The sequence below is a fragment of the Bos mutus genome, chromosome 14 (assembly GCF_027580195.1).
Source record: "Bos mutus isolate GX-2022 chromosome 14, NWIPB_WYAK_1.1, whole genome shotgun sequence".
In the NCBI taxonomy this organism is placed as follows: Eukaryota; Metazoa; Chordata; class Mammalia; order Artiodactyla; family Bovidae; genus Bos; species Bos mutus.
Window position 1 is genome coordinate 61091491 of NC_091630.1, and position 18873 is coordinate 61110363.

The 18873-nt window shown below is 40.1% G+C and overlaps 1 protein-coding gene across 5 annotated transcripts in view; it reads left to right on the top strand.

Moving 5' to 3' along the window:
- The window catches only part of PCMTD1 (protein-L-isoaspartate (D-aspartate) O-methyltransferase domain containing 1), a 49864-nt gene that overhangs the window by 17457 nt on the left and 13534 nt on the right, over positions 1 to 18873 (top strand). For 3 of the 5 annotated variants that reach the window (XM_070382413.1, XM_070382415.1, XM_070382414.1), the window contains one exon: positions 15293 to 15395. In XM_070382413.1, coding sequence (XP_070238514.1) covers positions 15293 to 15395 — 103 coding nt within the window. Of the gene's footprint in view, positions 1 to 1299; positions 1732 to 15292; positions 15396 to 18873 lie in introns of all 5 variants that reach the window. The other 2 variants (XM_070382411.1, XM_070382412.1) reach the window with 1 other exon arrangement.

Genomic DNA, 18873 nt, shown 5'->3' on the forward strand with positions numbered 1-18873 from the left:
ACTTACTGTCACCTGTAGTAGATGTTCCTAAGCTGCAGTAGACTCAGGGGCCTCTGGGAATTCAGGAGCCTTCTGAAATTGTATGCAAAACTTCCAGTTTGTTCATTTTTTAGTAGAGAGAGGGGAGTTTATGGTCAGACTCTCAGAGGGGGGAAGTAGGAGAAGACGAGGGGCTCAGGCAGTGGGGCAGCCTGCTGGTGCGGGACCCTGCTCCTCTCACTGCTTCTCTCTTCTCCAGTTCCTGGCCAGAGTGTGCGTCAGAACGCTTGTTTTTGGCCATGGCTATTTCATTTCTCACTTTCCCCCTTACCTGATTTATTAATTCAGAATTTAATTGATATATGAGTTTGCTTATTAACTTGTTGAATAAAGCTTAAATTGTGTATTCAGTATTGAAATTCTTATTTTAACAAGTTGTACTTATGTTTCCATTCAACTATGCTGAGTTTGTTAAAGAAGTTGTTGTACGCATGTGTGTATAACTTACGTTCTAGTGCTTAAACTATTAAAAGTTGTTACCAAAGTTTGTGGTCTCATCGTGACAGAATTTACCAAAGAAAATCTTAAGAGTTGTATATGTATATATATATGTATGTATATATATATATATATAGATTTAAATACACACACATTTTAAATATGTGAGTCTCTTTTTAAGTTCCATTTTGTATTCAGTGATTAGGTAATATGTTCTTCTGTTAACATTTTGAATTTATGTGGTGTGTTTAGGAATTGTCAATGGATTGTTTAGGAATTTTAAATGAAGTAACACGTGCATATTTATCTAGGCTTTCCACACACTGTAGAAGTCCATGTGACTCAGTGATGACGAGCATGGTCTCTGAAGTCTAGACCAGCAGGGACCTCATCCCAGCAGCATCACCTTCCAGAGCAGCATTGTCCTCTATGGCAGCCACTGGTCACGTGGGGCTGTTCAGCACTTGGAGTGTGGCTGGTGTGACTGGCTGGATTTTTAGGTGTATTTAATTTTAATCAGCCTATGTCTAGGCAGCCCTGTGTGAACTGTGGCTGCTATACTGGGCCTCACAAGATGAGGTGACTTGACTCTTCTGTGTCCCAGGTTTCCTCTCTGGAGAGATGAGATCACACTTAAGCTACCCTTTGTGGTGGTTTTAAGAATAAATACTATATTTAAGGAGCTTAACTCTGTGCCTGGAAGAGACTATGTCCTTGAGAAGTGGTCGTTAGTTATAATGACTATTATATATTTAATAAACTAGAATTACTTTTCTTTTGAGCATTCATTTAAACCTGTTTATTTTTATTCTTCCCTTTCAGGATTAATTTATTTTTGGAAATCAAGTGCAATATTAAAAGGAAAACAAAACCACACTACATTATTGGAAGCCATTTCTGCTAATTTTATTACAGTTTAAAATTTATGGTTTGATTTGAATACTATCATGGGAGGAGCTGTGAGTGCTGGGGAAGATAATGATGACTTAATTGATAACTTAAAAGAAGCCCAGTATATCCGCACTGAAAGAGTGGAGCAAGCCTTCAGAGCGATTGATCGCGGAGATTACTATTTGGAAGGCTACCGAGACAATGCGTACAAAGACTTAGCCTGGAAGCATGGCAACATACACTTGTCAGCACCTTGCATTTATTCTGAAGTTATGGAAGCATTGAAACTTCAACCAGGATTGTCTTTTCTTAACCTGGGAAGTGGAACCGGATATTTAAGTACAATGGTGGGCTTAATTTTAGGTAATTTTATTTTTGTAAAATTCTTTTTTAAAAAGTAAGCTGAGTTTGTACTGCTGTTTCTGATTTACAGGGTTTATAACTTTGTATACAGCATATGTTTGAATGCTCAAAGTAGTTCCTTCCTTCCTTAAGGTCAGAGTAGTCATCTTTTCTTATTTTCAGCCCTGACCCCCATAGTTAACTTTGCTTTCAGTGCTAGACGTGAAAAGTTCTTGGAACTGTTTTTGATCCTCCAACCACTGTCTGTACTGTAACAACTGAGCAGTTGGCAGGTGAGAGGCTCCAGAGCATCTTGTAGCCTACTTGAGGTCAAGCATCCTGACAGCGGCTGGGAGAGTTTGGTGGGCCCTGGTGTCCTGTGCTGAAAGGGGTGGTGCTGTACTTGTTAGGGATCTAGAACCCTGTGGGGGGCAGAAGATGTGGCACTGCTGGGGCAAAGCACAGGACGCAGGGCGGAGAAGAGGGGGAAGAGTGTGGGTTGTTAATGTGTCCGCCAAGCGTTATTTCTGAAGCAAGGGAACAGCAGTAATCAGAAGGGACAGATAGCACTGCCTTCACAAAGCTTCCTGGTACTCACGATGAAGGCTTGGCATTGCTGAAAGCACTTGACACGGTCTAGTAACTTGTTAAGTGTTCCCAGTAACCATGTGAAGTGTGTATTGTCATGGTTCCTGTGTGTTTAAACTGAGTCACTGAAGTTCAGTGACTTGCCTGTGGTCCCATAGCTAGGAGATGAGAGCTGTGAAGTTGAGCCTGTGTGTGGACAAAGCATGCCAGGGGAGACACTGCTGAAAGGCATGGTGACCTCGGGCGGAGGATGGACAACCACAGCTCACAGCTCCCTTTGGTGTTTGCTGGGCACCACCACGTGACAGGCATCAAGGTGCAACACCAAGGCCCATGTGACACAGACTTGCCCTGGGGTTTGCAGACTAGACTGGCGGGGGTGGAGAGACAGGAAGTGAGCGGTTCTTATCCCATGTGATGTTTCCTGTGGCTGAGGTGTCGTCCCAGGTTACAGGGTCGAGGCTGTGGCTTACAGTTCACTCTGGAGTGCGGGGGAATCATTGGAGGACTTTAGAGAAATGACTGTGATCCCCCTGTGACTAAGCAGTCCTGATTTTTTTTGATTATCCTAGTGTCAATATTAGTAATGTCCTTTTTGTTGCCAAAGTGTCCCAGTTTGGACAGTAAATTATGTGCTCACATCGTATAGCTTCAGGCGTTTTCAAGCCTGAAATCCCATTGCTCCGTGCTGGCTGTCTCTACACTTTTTCTCCCAGTCATGGAGCCTGCAGTTGTTTCACTTAAAAGAAGCCTGTTTATCTCACTACAGAGTCAGTTCCTGATACGTAGTAACTGGTCAGAAAGGTGACATTATTCATTTTTGCCCAGAGAGAAGTTAAGCAGTTTGCATTTACATTTGGTGATCTCTGTGATTCTGAGATAGCATTTTCATCAGGTTGGGATTCCAAGAAATCCAACTCTTGTATCATGAGAGCCTCTAGAAAAGGGATCCAGGATTTGAGAGGATCTCCAAATCCAAGGAGCAGAGTGGAGTGGTAGAGAGAGCTTCTTCCCAAAGTGGGCTTGCTGTCCTTGAGTCAGTGTGCTTCTTTACCAGCTCTGGCCACTAGGGCTCGAGTCCAGCCTCAGATAAGTGTTCTGCTCCTCCAGCTGGTTAGCTGGCTCCTGATGCAGGCGGGAGTTTAGCCAAAGGCCTGGCGGAGAGAAAAGGAATCACAGTTAGCAGCCTTGCTGACTCAATCCATTCCCTAGTCCTGGTCCCTAAGAAATGGGCTTCCTGGGGCTAGCTGCTTTTGTGGGCCATCCGCCAACTTTATTGACTTTTTTTTTTAATTGGAGGGAAATTGCTTTACAACGTTTTTTTGGTCTTTGCAGTACAACAGCATGAATCAGCCATAATTGTACACATATCCCCTCCCTCTTGAGCTTTCCACACCTCATCTCAGCCCTCTAGGTCATCACAGAGCGCCAGGCTGGGCTCACTGTGTTATTCAGCAGCTTCCCGCTAGCTGTCTGTTTTACATATGGTAGTGTGTGTATGTCAGTGCCTCTTTTCTTAATTTGTCCCACCCTCTCCTTCCCCTGCTATGTCCACAAGTCCATTCTCTGTGTTTGCATCTCCATTCCTGTCCTGCAAATAGGTTCATCAGTACTGTTTTTCTTTTTTTTTTTTTTGCCAATAAGTCCCTTTTACTGTTTAAGCTATTTGAGTTGGGTTTCTTATATATTTCCGCAAAAGTAACCTAACAGTTGTAATTTCCTTTCTTAGTTCTTATCTTTACTTCTCACTCATTTATGTAGTATCAGAGAAATAATAGCTAACGATAGTTCATTTATAGAAGACTTATTATGTGTCTGGCACTATTCTAAGTGCTTTCTAGACAGATTCTGATTCCATTTCAAAATAGAGAATATATGTGTGAGCTCCTTGAGAACTCTTTTCTTATTTATATCTATTTTTTTTTTTTTTTTTTTTTTAAATTTTTTTAATTTTTTACGATAGAAAAATTAAGCGCCACCTGGGAAGCCCGTGGGGCGGTAGAGAAGGTCATTCATCCTGTGGCTAACATTGTACTAGAGTGGGATGTGCCTTAGGTTTAAGGTCAGAAGAGCTGGGTTCAAGTTCGAACTTTGCTTGTGACTGTGGGCACTGATCTTCCTGTTTGCTCTTGAATCCCTGTAGTAAAATTTTCAAGTTAGTTATTGTACTCTTCAGCTTCCTAGTTTCTGTTTGGTATTTTCTTATATTTCTATTTCTTTGTTGAAAGTCTCACTTTGCTCTTGCTCTTGTATTGTTTCCAGGGAGCATCTTTATGATGTTTTTTTTTTTTTTTAATTTTTATTTTTTTATTTGATAAATTTAACGCCTTTTATTGCCATACCTCATTTTACTGTACTTTGCTTTAGTGAACTTTATAGATACATGTTTTTTTTTTTTTTTCCTTGTTAATTTTCTGTTTAGTTGATCTATCCATAACTGTGAGTGGGGTATTAAAGTCTCCCACTATTATTGTGTTATTGTTAATTTCTCCTTTCATACTTGTTAGGATTTGTCTTACATACTGCGGTGCTCCCATGTTGGGTGGATATATATTTATAATTGTTATATCTTCTTCTTGGATTGATCCTTTGATCATTATGTAGTGACCTTCTTTGTCTCTTTTCACAGCCTTTGTTTTAAAGTCTAATTTATCTGATACGAGTATTGTGACTCCTGCTATCTTTTGGTCCCACTTTGCATGGAAAATCTTTTTCCAGCCCTTCATCAGTACTGTTTTTCTAGATTTCATGTATATGCGTTAATTTATTGTGTCTGGAATGTTTCCTCCTCCAACCTGAAGGCAGTGTGGAAACACAGACCCTTGTGTGGCAGTCCATAGGGAGGACATCTCCTCCTGCTCCCAGGCTCCAGGGAGTCACAAGTGTTCAGTCACAGGCATGACCACCCTTACTGGATATTGTTCGGGGATTCGTCTGTGTGTGTTCCTGCAGTCAGGATCAAGGTATAATTTCTCTCCTTTTGATGAGGAAAGTATTTGATGAGAAAGATAAAAACTTTTTAAAAGGAAAGAAAGAACAGAGCCTGTAAAACTGTGATTACAGTTAATCTTGCATCTCTCCAGCTTCTGAGAAGCTAATCATTTTTCTGCTGCTCCCCTTGTTTGGTTTGTGTTTCTTGAGCATTTAATTAAATCGAGGGGACACATCCACAGAAATCACTTAGCACTCACTCCAGAGGAGGGTGCTTACATGCTCCCTGTAATTATTTGAGTGTGGTGCCTCAGGCTGGGTCCTGGTGCTTCCCATGACCTTGTCTTATTAAGTTCTGATAGCACCCTGGCACTCAGCACTGCCCTTCAGTCACAAGACGAGGGTGACAGGTGCTCCCTGGTAACAGCAGCTCTCATCCAGGGACGTGGTGGTGTAATCTGGGGGTCTAGGCTAAGGCGGGGAGAGTGGGGGTCTGTGGAGGAGGCCTCTTGGGGAATCTCTACCTTGCAGTCTTGAGAGCTCTTGTTCAGTGAGAGGAGTTAGGTTTATCCTCACTTCAGGAGATTTCTCATGATTAAAGTATACTTGAAGCAGTTATTCATAAATGGAATTTATTTTTGCCCCACACAGAGAAGGTGGATGATTCCAAGTTCTAAATTGTACCTCATTTCAGATAACTTGTTTAGTTTCCAGTTGAAGATACATTCATATTCTAAGAGTCTTCCTATGAAGAACTGTCACAGAGAATCTAGTCCTTCATTGATGAAGGTAATCCATTTTGAGAGCCCTTCCATCACCCCGTGAAGATTCCCTCCCCCAGCCCCTGGCAGCCGCTTGCCTCTTTGCTGTCTCTAGGTTTTCCTTTTCTGTGCAGTTCATGTCAGTGGGATCGTGTAGCATATGATCTTTCTGTATGCTTGCTTTCCCTGAGTGTTAGATTTTCAGGGTTCACCCGTGCTGTGACATGTATCATTGCTCCATTCCTCTTGGTGGCTGAGCAACACTGTGTTGTGTGGGTAGACCGCATTTTGTTTGTTCTTTCACCACTTGATGCCTGTTTTGAATGATGCTGATGTGAACATTCATGTGTAAGACTTGGTGGAGACATCCATTTTCATTTCTCTCAGGTGGATTCCTAGGAGTGAGATTGCTGGACTGTATGGTAAGTTTGTGTTTAACTTTTTAAGAACTTGCCAAACTTTTCTGGAGTGGCTGCACCATTTTCTATTCCCACCAACAATGTATGAGGTTCCAGTTTCTCCATATCTTCACTGGTAGTGTTTTGTTTTATTTTAAATAGCATCTTCGTGGGCATAACATGGTATCTTGTGGTTTAAACTTGTACCTCCCTGATGACTAATGATGTGGAGCGTTATGTTCCTATGATTTTTGGTCATTCCTCTATCTTCTTTGGTGAAATGTCTATTCAGCTGTTTGCTCCATTTTAAATTACATTGTTGGCATCCTTATTATTAATGAGTTGTAAGTGTTCTTTTAAGTACAAGCCCTTTTTCAGAAGTATGATTTTCAAATCTCTCTTCATTTCCTTTTAAGCACCCCTTTAGAAAACTCTCATGCCTCCCTTGAGGCCTGAGAGTGAGGGAGATCCAGAGCCTCCTTTCCCCTATCCCTTTTTTTCTGGACAGAACACAGTTCTGCAGGTTTCCATGGTTCTCTCTAAGGCAGATTTTCTTCTCTGCATTAAGCCAAACTTCAGTTTTCCCTCTATCTTTTTACCCTACTTTTTTTTTTTTTAAGGAATTACAGACTATTCTTGGTATGTGCTTTATTTTGGGCTGTGAGTAAATCTATTTTGAAAAGAACCCTTTCCTTTAGGCTACTAAGATTTTCTGAAATCAGTAAAGCTCCTTACCATTTAAACTGTTTGTTCTTAGTCCTAGTTGGGCTTCTGTGTATTTTTTTTCTGTCCATATACCCTGAAGGAAAAGGCAACCCACTCCAGTATTCTTGCCTGGAGAATCCGATGGACAGAGGAACCTGGCGGGCTACAGTCCATGGGGTCGCAAGAGTCGGACACGACTGAGTGACTTTGACTTGACTGACCCTGTATCAGGGACTTCCCAGGTGGCTCAGTGATGAAGAATCCGCCTGCCAGTGCAGCAGCTGCAGGAGACTCAGGTTTGGTCCCTGGTTTGGGCAGATACCCTGGAGGAGGAAATAGCAACCCATTCTTGTATTCTGCCTGTGGGAAATCCCATGGATGTAGGAGCCTGGTGTGCTGTATAGTCCATAGGATTGCAGAGAGATGGGCATGACTGAGCATACACACACATGTACAAGTTTTAGAAATTTTGCAAATTTTACAGTAATTTGAGTATATTTCCCTATTAGAGGTTGAAAGGCAGTTCCTTCAGTGCTGTGAAGGGTGTCAGGTGGATCTCTTGGCATTGTGAGGCATCTTGAGTTTTTACTTTCAGGCTTAACTCCCCAATCTGCATTATCTGTCAGCTGAGCACAGTTGAGCTGTATTTGTGAATTTGCTTCCTTTCTGAAGTGTGTCTGTAACCCTCACATCAGTATTCGTCACTGGTGCATGTGTTCTGGGAGAGGGGACGGAGTGAGTTGCTCTCTGGACATGGTGCCCCTGGGCCAGGTCAGGGGTGCAGTCCTGCTCATGTCTCAGGGCAGTGGCCAGAGGATGCACTCACAGCATGGTGCAAACAACTCTGGTGCTGGGCCAGTTTCTTCTGGAGCTCATTTCTTTCATAAAAGAAAACACTCTTCTAGGGTGAGTTCTTAGGACTGAACATTGTTGTCTGTTTGAGGTAGGTATATATGTGTAGTATATGCACACTCTTCCCTTGAAGCTATTTGCATATTGTTTTTCTGGACTTTATAGAACATAAACTACCACAAATAATGAGTACTGACTGGATGCTTCAGAAAATGACTAAACCTTTCTCAGTTTGTGTATCTATATGAAATAATTTGTGAATCTACAGTTTCCAGTGAGGCACTACTCTGGAGCGGGCTCCGTGGCCTCAGCTCTCTCCTCAGTCTTTCCTGGGCTGAGATGTGCTGGACTAGCGCCCATGTGAGCGGCTTACCTGTGTCGCAGGGCTGCGCCTGCACTGGCCTTCACACCCTGTGTGGGCGGCTCCTGCAGCATCAGTCTGGCCACCATCCCATGCCTTCTGCCTGCAAAGATTCTTTTGATGGATTTCACTCCTCTTTGCGTTTCCTTTATAGACACTTACTTTAGCCTGTTGTGGAAGCTTCTTTGCCTTCAGCCTGTGGTGAAGGGCGGCTCCTCTTCTGTCTTCAGGTTACCTCCACGTGCAGAGGATTCACAGGTTTCCAGCACCAGGTCTCTCTGCGGAGCTGTGGACACTGCATCTTCCAAGCTGACCAACAAACTGGATACTTGATTTTCCTGTGCTTACTGCATATCTCTTCTTCAGTGTGCACGAGATTCTGAAAGTTCAACCTGTCTCCACCTCGAGTGACCCTTCCTCACCCTAGCCACACACCAGAGCAGTTGAGGTTGGCTTCTGCCACCTGTGTATCTATTGGTGACTCAAGGCAGAAACCTGAACACCACTCTCTCTTCTCTCTAATTATATTTGGTGGAATAGGCAATACGTTCACTGAGTTAAATAATCCAAAAGAATCAAAAGGCATACTTTTAAAGATTTTCCTTACCTGCCTCTCCTCCACTTTGTCTGGTTGCCCTCCCCACTTGAAGAACAGCGTATGGAGCCCTGGGAACACCTCCGCTTCTGCACAGACTCAATTTAATGTTTATGGGGATGATGGTTGACTTGAAATCAGAAGAATATTCTTAGGTACATGAAGGAAAATATGAATTGCATTTTAGAAGATTTCTAGCAAGCCGCTAAAATTAATAAATTTATTTTGAATGGAATATACTTTTCTGTGTAAGATGTACTTCTGTACAATGCCTCATTCTGTGATGAAATAGATGTGACACTTGGTTTTTTGCCAGTATACTTATAAAGACATGAAAAATACACATTTTTATGCTTTGTATAGATGATTGGCCTCAGTCTTACTTGTAAACCTTTTTAAATTTGGGACCATAGCTCCCTTTATGTACATTTATCTTTCTTCAAAGAGTATTTGTTATGTGTGCCTTTGTGCGAGCTGCTGAGCATACAGCTGTGCAGAAGACATCCCACATATCGTGCGTGTTATTTCTGAACCAGCAGCAGGAGCATTGAGTCAGTTTTGTTGGCTGTTCTTCATTTAGGTCAGGAAATAGTTGTTGAGTATCGATGTGTCTTGGTTACTTGTGACTTGATCACATGCATTGGCCCTGGAGTGTCTTTTGCAGGTGAATACACAGTGCAGCGAAAGAGCTGATGAAATGGCTTCCAGGGGAAGAGGACTGATACCGAACGCTGTTTACATTGCCTTTTAAACCATGTTCTGTTATGTTATAGTTGAGCACACCTTCTCAGTTTACTGACTTTGCTTTGGTGTAATGTTCCAGTGTAGACATGTGAGTTGCAGTTGTAAATTACTCAGCCACGTTAGACTTGGTGGGTATTATCAGCCCACTGGGTGGAGGTATCTAAAGCAGCTGGTTCTGACATCTGTTCTTGATAGTTTGACATTTTAGGAATGCATTTTACTTTGGGCCTTGAGCCTTTGGTCCATAATTGTTTAAACCAACCTTTTCAGATTTTGTTAAACATATTTTTCAGATTTGGGTGGTGTTTAGTCACTAAGTCACGTCCAACTCTTTTGTGATCCCACGGACTGTAGCCCGCCAGGCTCCTCTGTCCATGGAAAGAATATTGGAGCGGGTTGCCATTTTCTCCTCCACGGGATCTTCCTGACCCAGGGATTGACCCAGGATCCCGACCCTGCAGTGGCAGGTGGATTCTTTACTGCTGAGCCACCTGGGGAACCAGCGCTTCATTCCATAAGCTGAGGGAAGCCCACAGGACTGGAACTTCCTCTTTAATTGCAAAACTTGCCTCACAAGGCCAATGACAAACCTAGAGAGCAGGTTTCTAGTCTTAGGTGTGCCCTGCTAGCCAAAGAATTTGAAGCTTTAACGTGGTAAGATTGAGTAAACGTTCGACAGTGCTTTTTTAACGTCATATAATCAAATGGAGAAACCATAGGAAAATAGGTGTATCTTAGTAAGTTTCTCTTAATTTGGTTGTGATTCCTTAATCTTTGGCTGATTCATTTTCTTCCCCATTCCTTTGTCTCCCTTTGTACTGCTTTGTCTTTTTGCAGTACACTGGCAGGGTGTTCTCAGAAAGAGACCTGCTCATGTCTGCTCTCCACCTGTTATTACTGTCTCTGAATCCTTATAAAGTTACTCCTGAATCTTCCCAAAGATGCCCGGAATTAGTAACGAAGTATCATTGCAGTTTATTTAAGGGTGTTTTTCCATATATAGTTGACCTTCCATATCCAGGGTTTGAGGATTCATCTGCCAAGCAAAACTTGAATTTATCGCATGCTGGCAACTGTATACATAGCATTTACATTGTATTTACAACTGTATGCATAACATTCACATTTACATTGTATTGGGTATTGAGTAGTTGAGACAGTTAGGGGAGGATGTACAGATGTGCAGGTCATATATGCAAATACTCCTCCCATTTATACAAGGGACCTGTGTGTCCACAGTCCGTAGATTTTGGTATTTTCAGGGTCTGGTCCTAGAGTCAGGCCCCCACCATTCTCCCCCAATCCCCATATACCGAAGGATGACTGTATGTTTTAATTCTTGCTGAGAAACTTTTCACTAGTTTCCTAAAAACCAAATAACTGGTTCACTTACTCCCTCTTGTGGTAAATACTTAGTTTTATCCTGATGCTTTTATTTGTGGTTGTTAATGTCTCTCTTTTTTTGTGTGTGTGGTGGTTATCTCTCTATGTCATTTTACCCAAGAGAGCACAGATCTGATAGTCCAAAGAGATTTAAACACACATTTAGGTTGGGCACTGCAGTAATGAGGGGAGTGTTGATAGTGTGATCACAAAGATGCCCGTTAGGGTCACCTGCAGTGCCTGGGCCTCTCCCTGAGGGACTCCCTGCCTCTGTTCACAGTTTAAATCAGAATAAATTTAATCTACTTTTACATTTAATTTAAAAATTCTCAGGTTATTCTAATGTGCAGTCAGGGTAGACAACCACTTATATAAACAGGCTGCGGTTTTGGTGCTGTGATTAACATAGTATTCGCAAAGAGAGCATGCTTGAATTTTTGGTGATTTGTAGCTGTCTTGTATTTTATGGTATGAAAGACTCTGACATCATTTAGTGATTTCCCACAGACCCATTTCACACAGTAGAAAGGACCTCACGGGGAACGTGACTGGTCTGACTGCAGCTGTAGGAGCCAGAGTTGGAAACTGAGGCACTGGCCTTGAATCCGCTGTGTCTCCCCCTGCACCCCCCGGCCCCCTCCACCTGCCCCAGTGACTGAGTAAGTGCATCTTTAGGGCTCCTCTAGTCACGTACCGTGTGCTGTGAAGTGGTCTTGCTAAGGCTGTTCCACAGATTAGCTCTCCACAAAGAACGGAGGGCACAGCGTCCTCAGCTCATGCTGCTGTCAGGTTCCCACGCCTGCCAGGGCAGCCTTCCACCTGCACACCACACTCTGTCACCTTTCTGGTACTTCAGAGAGGAGAGGAGTAAGGGGTATATAGATGAGAAATGGAGGTGTTGATAGACTCCTGATAGCTAGACATAATAATCGGTGACCTTTATGTATAAGTTCTGATTATTGACTAACTGGAAAGTGATAAATAAGCTAATTCAAGTACCACAAAAGAAAAACATTCTCTAGAGCTTATTATTATATTGACATTGTATTGTATTTGTTACTGCTCTTAGTAAATGAACTTTTGCCAGCCTTAAAAATAATTTCTAATATAGGGTATCTAGGTTTTTCTAATAATTGTATTTGTCTTAATAAATGTTGACTTCTGTGTAAGTTTCTCTTTCAATACTTAGCTATTAAAGATAGTGGTCAACTGTTAGTACTTTGATTTTTTTTTAAATAATTGTATGACAGGGTTTTTAAAGTTAAAAAAAATTGTATGACAGAAATTAAACATTTATTATTTCTAGAAAGATCTCTTCCCATTGGCACATACAGAGTAACGTTGGAATCTGCTCAGTGCAGTCAGATTCATGCTAACATCATGTTAGGTGATGTTAGGAAATCTTAGGCTTTGCTTTTGTGTGCCTTTTTCATTTTCTCCAGTGACAGCTTATATCTTTCTGTTAGAATTATTTTGTATTATTTATCCATTTCTTTGAAAATAGTGTACTTAAAAAAAAAATCTCTGAGTAGCACATCACTTTTTGGTTGAAAAAGTTGTGCATGCCTGTGTTGACACACTTTAGACAACAGGGTGTAATGGTGGAAATGCCTCTTCCCACCCAGACCTCTTCGTCCCCTTCCTTGGAAGCAGCTGCATATTTTTCAGTTTTCTATGTCCTATTTTTCTGTTCTGTTTAATACAGGTGTCAAATGAACTGTAATAAAAAGCATCACATACACTTCTATCATATCCTCGATGTGTTCTACTTGTATATCACATTCTAAATAAATGAGATGTTGGTGACATTGCCATATAAGTTCTGCCTTCTATTAGTGCATTCTTTTCAGTATATTAATTACTGTTTAATTTATTAGTGATAATAAAGATATACCTCCATGTTGTTTTAAAATTAAACAAGTCCATCCATTAAATCATCAGTGGTGTTTGTATCAGAATTAATAATAGTATGTACATTTATCTGTCAAATCCATTGTATGTTAATGAAATTGTCTTTATTTTGTGTCAAGGTGATGTGAAAAAGTCTTAAATTTTCTTAGCAAACTTTAAGCCTTATTTCTAAAAGTTGCCACTTTGTTCTTAGATATTATATGAGCAGAAAGCAAGAAAAGGAAAATGAGACCAGAGCTGTCTTAAGTGACAGAGTATGTAGTCCCTTTTGGTCCAGAGCACTCAAGTTGACTCCCTCTGCTAGTAAAGCAGTTTGAAATACTGAATAGCAGCCTAGACTTCTACATTCTTTACTTGACACCTTTCTTAGAGTGCTTATTCATTCAGTTCTATTGGAAACTTCAACCCTAGAAATATTGGCCTTTTAGTGATCTCTCATCCATACAACTAGATTCTTAATAGTTAATGAAAATATAAAAGTCTCTTAATGTTTTACATTCAATGGATTGCTATAAAAGGGTAAGAGAAAAATTAGATTTCCTAGAGCAATATTTTCCTTACTATGTTTATAATGTTAAGTAATTGTAGTGTAATTTGAGGTTTTTAAATGAGGAAAACTTTGTTCATCATCATTATTCATCGACTCAATGGACATGAATTTGAGCAAACTCTGGGAGGTGGTGAAGGACATGGAAGCCTGGTGTGCTATAGTCCATGGGTCGCAAAGAGTCGGACACGACTGAGTGAGCGAACAACAACAAGACAAAACTTTATTCAGGGTTTCTTAGCCTTTTTTGTTTCCTTAAGGAAGTCCAAGTTTTCACACTACTCAAGACTGAATACTAAATTAAAAAGTGACATCACTGTATGTACTTCTCTGTTTAATTTTTTTTTGCCATTTTCATTTATTTTTTGAAAAAAAGAAAATTCTAAGTTTTGTCTATTTGTCTTTGTTAATAATAAGGAATTATAAGAGATCTTAAATAATATTGAATGGATGCTCTAATTTGCAGATAAAGGCTAATGGTTTGATGAAACAAAAACCGAGAAGTGAAAAGATTACATTGATCAGAATAACTTAAAAAAAAGTATAAAAGCAGCAAAGGAATTTAATGCTGTTATGTGGTATGATGGATCAAGTACCTTTTTACTTAATCTTTTCATCTAAATACATTTTTCAAGTAGCATCAGTTTTTTTTTTTTTTTCAAAGCAAATCAGTAGAAATATAGTAGGTTTATCTGCTTTCGACTTGAAGATGGTTTCCGAACATTTGGTTTAATTTTTGTCGTTTGGTAATTCCTAGATTACAAGCTGGTATTTTCATACCCTTCCTGTACATTCAAAAATGTTCATTTGAATGTAAATGTGATTTTTTGGTTATTTTAAAGTTCTTCGAGGTCCGTAGCACTCCCATATATGTTGTGTTTTTAATGGCATTCAGTAGGGGCACATTCAGGTAGTTCCAAAGATATGTACCAGATAACCAAAAAATAACACCCATGCACCAACCACCGCCCCCCACCCCCCCGCCCCCACACACTTTTTTCTGGGAGACCAGTTGCAAAGTAAGATAAAAATATAACTAAAATTTGGAAAAAGAAATGTAGAGTGAAAAACCCGATTGGCTCAGTGTCAGAAGTCTGGGAGGAGCGAGGTGACTAGGTGAGATAGTGTGTCACTGTCAGGGGGTCACAGGGCAGGCAGGAAACACAGTCGCCTTAGGAAATAGGAATCCAGGTGGTCATGTTCTCAGCCAGGACCAGGGTTGGGGAAGGAGCCATCCCAGGACTGTGCCCCCTGCTCCTCATTCCTGGATGGTCACCCATCCTTGGCTGTGTACAGGAAGAAATACCAAGTAAGAAGTCAGAAGTGCACTGGAACAGGAGCGTCTACCAGGTTTGCCCAGTGGCCACACTCCCCTGGACCCTGGGAGCTCCAGGGACAGAGGGTGTGGTCTCAGCCCTGGAAGAATTTACTGGGCAATGGGTGCACACCTGTGTCAGCCCATGGATTCAGACATTTGAGAGTTAACAAAGCTTTTTAACAGGTGATAAATGGTAAATTATGATGGCGAAATGGAAAACAATGGCAAATGACTTAAACTTCATATAGAAATGTGATTATTTCTTTGGTGATATTGTCCTGACAGATAAACTATACTCCTGAGAGAACTCTTTATGACTGACTTTTTTAAAGCAATGTAAATATATTTCCATATAGCTTTATAAATCTGTGGCCAGCAGATACATTTTGAGTTCTCTTTAAATGCTCCTATGATAGATAAATGAACAAATTAAAAGAGCTCTGTAAAGGCATTCTTAATGTTTATAAATGCTGCTGCTACAATTGCAGGTCCTTTTGGAATAAATCATGGGATTGAACTTCATTCAGATGTGGTGGAATATGCCAAGGAAAAACTGGAGAGCTTCATCAAAAATAGTGATAGCTTTGATAAGTAAGTATTCATATCTATGGTTTTGCTTTGAAAGCACTTGATAAGTAGATAGAGTGACATGTGTGTTCCTCACTACTGTTAGTTCATTGATCCTGGCTTGATTGAGTGCAGCAAAAATCAGCACGCTATAAAATGCAAGAGGAAAGTAAGTTAGAAAACTATGTTCTAATTCTTACTCTGTGTAAACATACAGTAGATTACAAGTAAATAACTTTTAGGTTTTAATTATATGCTGTTGTCAATTTATTAGTAGGGTGTTGTTCCATTCATTAATGTCACACAGGTACCTTTTCTGAAGATAGAAGTTAAAGATGTTCCTGGCCATAGAATCTTTGGCAACTGTGTTTATACCTTTGGGGATAGTAATTTAATATGAGCGATACCTCTTAGCATATGGAGGACTTTTTCTTAAAAACATAAAGTTACTTAATAATATAGCTAAATGAAATTATCATAGAAATATATCACTATGTCCTTTGAGAAATCTGTTTCTAAAACCATTGTTCTGAACTACTTTCCCTTGGGAAAAATACTGCACAGGCGTTGGTCCTTGCAGGAAAGTCTGTTTGGTGTGTCATGTCCCTAAATTCAGCAAGCAGTGATGGTAATGTGGATAGTACTGTGAAGCTGAAAAATTTAGATGGCATTTTTCTCTCAGCTAGTCATATTTTCAGAGAAGGGCTAACAAAGGATGAGAATTGAGCTTAAAACTTAGTCCCTTTACATGACAGAGCTTTGGTCCAGAGTTCTGGTCCAGAGTTCCAACCCAGCTTGTTGGGTGTGAGCCTCCCTCACTCGGCTCTGATCTGGCCATGGCCGTGGCCATAGAGGTGAGAGATCTACAAGTGGGCAGGGGTCTGAGCTGAAGGTTGTCTTCTGAGTTCAGGCATCTCCTGGCATGTCTCCCCCATTTGCCTTCCTCCTCTGCCTCCCACACCCTGGCAGTGGCACTTGGTGGGCTGAGGAACTTAAGCCTGTGCTGCAGCTTCAGTCCTCAGTACAGAGGGAGGGCTGGGGTGTGTGGGAGGGGTGTCCAGACCTGAGACCAGCGAGCCGGGAGAGTGCACATGCTGGGGTTTGGGTTTGTTCTGTAATCAGTCCGTTGAGTTTGAGCAGGTCACTGGAATCTTCTGTACCAGTTTGCTGAACACTGTCCTTTTATCTTATTCTGTCTTAATAAATAGTTAACCTTTAATTCACATTTTTGAATCATTTTTCAAGCGCTTACCATGTTGGTTCATATTCTGTTTCCATTTCCAAGAAAAACATACTGTTTGGCAGAAATAAAATGGATTTTAGTCCAAGTTACTTTGTAAGAAATTGAGATTCAATTGTAGTACGCTTTGTGTCTTCATCATTTCTGTTTGTCTTATAATTAGTGGTATGGTAAGTGCTAAAAATGTGGGCATGGGTATTTTCATATTGTTTATTAGAACTGTGGAATTTTGTGGAATTTATTGAATTTCTATTGTAAGTATTTGTTTTGGTGTTGAAACTTAATTATACATATAAGACCATTTGAATACAATTAAACTTAGCAAATATGAAAGTAATATTAGTAAAAGCATATATTTAAGGTTTATCTTAATATATTAGATAATAATACATTTCAGGTATTAACACATAAAGGCACAGATAATTCACTTTTGGGTCATTAATCAGGCAGAACAAGCTCAAGGAAGAACTTTGAATCATGGAAGCACCTCTACAGTATCTATGGAGACAAGTCTTGCTGACAAGGGCATGGTCCTGGCAAACAGTAAAACATGTCATTCTTTAAAGTCTTTCTTTTGCTTTAAATTAATTTATTTCAATTGGAGAGTAATTACTTTATAATATCCTGATGGTTTTTGCCATACATCATCATGAATTGGCCACAGGTATACATATGTCCCCCCAATCCTGAATCCCCCTCTCTCTTTCCTCCCCACCTATCCCTCCGGGTTGTCCCAGAGCGCTGGCTTTCTGTGTCGATGTAATTTAAATATTGAATAATCTAGAACACAGTTAAGTTTGAAGGCTACATGTGTTTAAGTGTCTCAAGTTTAAAAAAATTGTCTAAAATTGTTTTCATGTAATCATGAGATACCAAATGTCCTTCACTTGTATTTCTTGAGTGTTGTTGTTAGACTGTGTTGTACAGGTTTGTTATTCTTAAAATGGTGAATCATCTCAAATACGGTGATATGACTGACCTAAATGTTTCTTCATAATTTTTAATGGTCTTATTATTTTAGTTAAAATAATCAGGCTTTATAATATGGTTGTTTCTGAAATGTTACTTTTAAAACAGATTCTTCTGTTAACAGACTATTCTTAAAAAAACAGTCCTGGAAATGTTACCTATTTTGGTTTTCAGGTAGCTTCTGAAATAGTAGTTGTGTACTTCAGATTATAAAGGTATCTTGCTTACCAAGGTAGCAGGTACTGGCAAATGCTTCGTTTTGCATAAAGTCATGACTTGGTTGGAAGTTAAGTAGTCAAAGCTGATGGGTCATTTAATGGACTCCTTTTGGGGTCATTTATCATTTGATTTTGGTTATAGAAATGATAAAGATGTAGCAATTTTCTTCCTGTCTTTATGTTTTGATGATTTCTTTGCGATTTTTCTTGGTGTTTGTGGAGAATATTTCTATTTACTTTCAGTTTTTAAATTTGAAAAACTTGCCATGCAAAGTGACTTTAAAAATTATATTCCTAAGCAGTTTTACTATATTTAGTTGTTTACAGATCATCAAAATACTTGTTTTAATTAATAAAATATAAAGTAACTCAGGAAACAAAATTGCTATTTATGTATCCCTTAGGACTTAGGACCAGGCCACCTTGATTGTGTGTAACAGGAAGACAATAGAAAGCTAAAACCTAATATTTATCCAGTATTATTTATCCTCTTGGTTTGGATCTTACCAGTTCCTTTTTCAAAAGTATTATATCACTTATGATTTAAACTGTATCTTTGAAGTTCTCTTATATGTATCAGAGATCATAATAAACTCCCAAATATAGTAGGTAAGAATAGAGTCAATAAACTACTCAACATAAGAATGTATAATGTAAGATAATAAATTTAAAAAAAAGTGCAGGTGTGTGTTTTTGTGTATGCTTTATAAAGGAGCCTTGGTTCCTGAGTCTTGAAGGTACTATTTCTTCTTTCAGAAAAAAATATCCTTAATACAGTGTTAATACTCGTAAACTTTGTTTCTGTGTCTTAGTTCTGTATCAGCAAACGCGAAGATTTGGTGAGGCTACTGTGAGTTTACTGTGCTCCGAGGCGAGAGAGAAGGCAGGTTCTCCAGTGTGGTTTCTGCCTATGCTCTGCCTCCAATGTTCCCAGACTCACTGACCTGCCCTTAGGAACTGACGCTTGATTTCACAGGTTCTCTAAAACACTGGCAAGCGTCTGAAGGAGCAGATAGTAAATATTTCTGGTGTCTTGGGCTAGGTGGTCTTTGTGGCAGTACACAGCCTTCCTCAG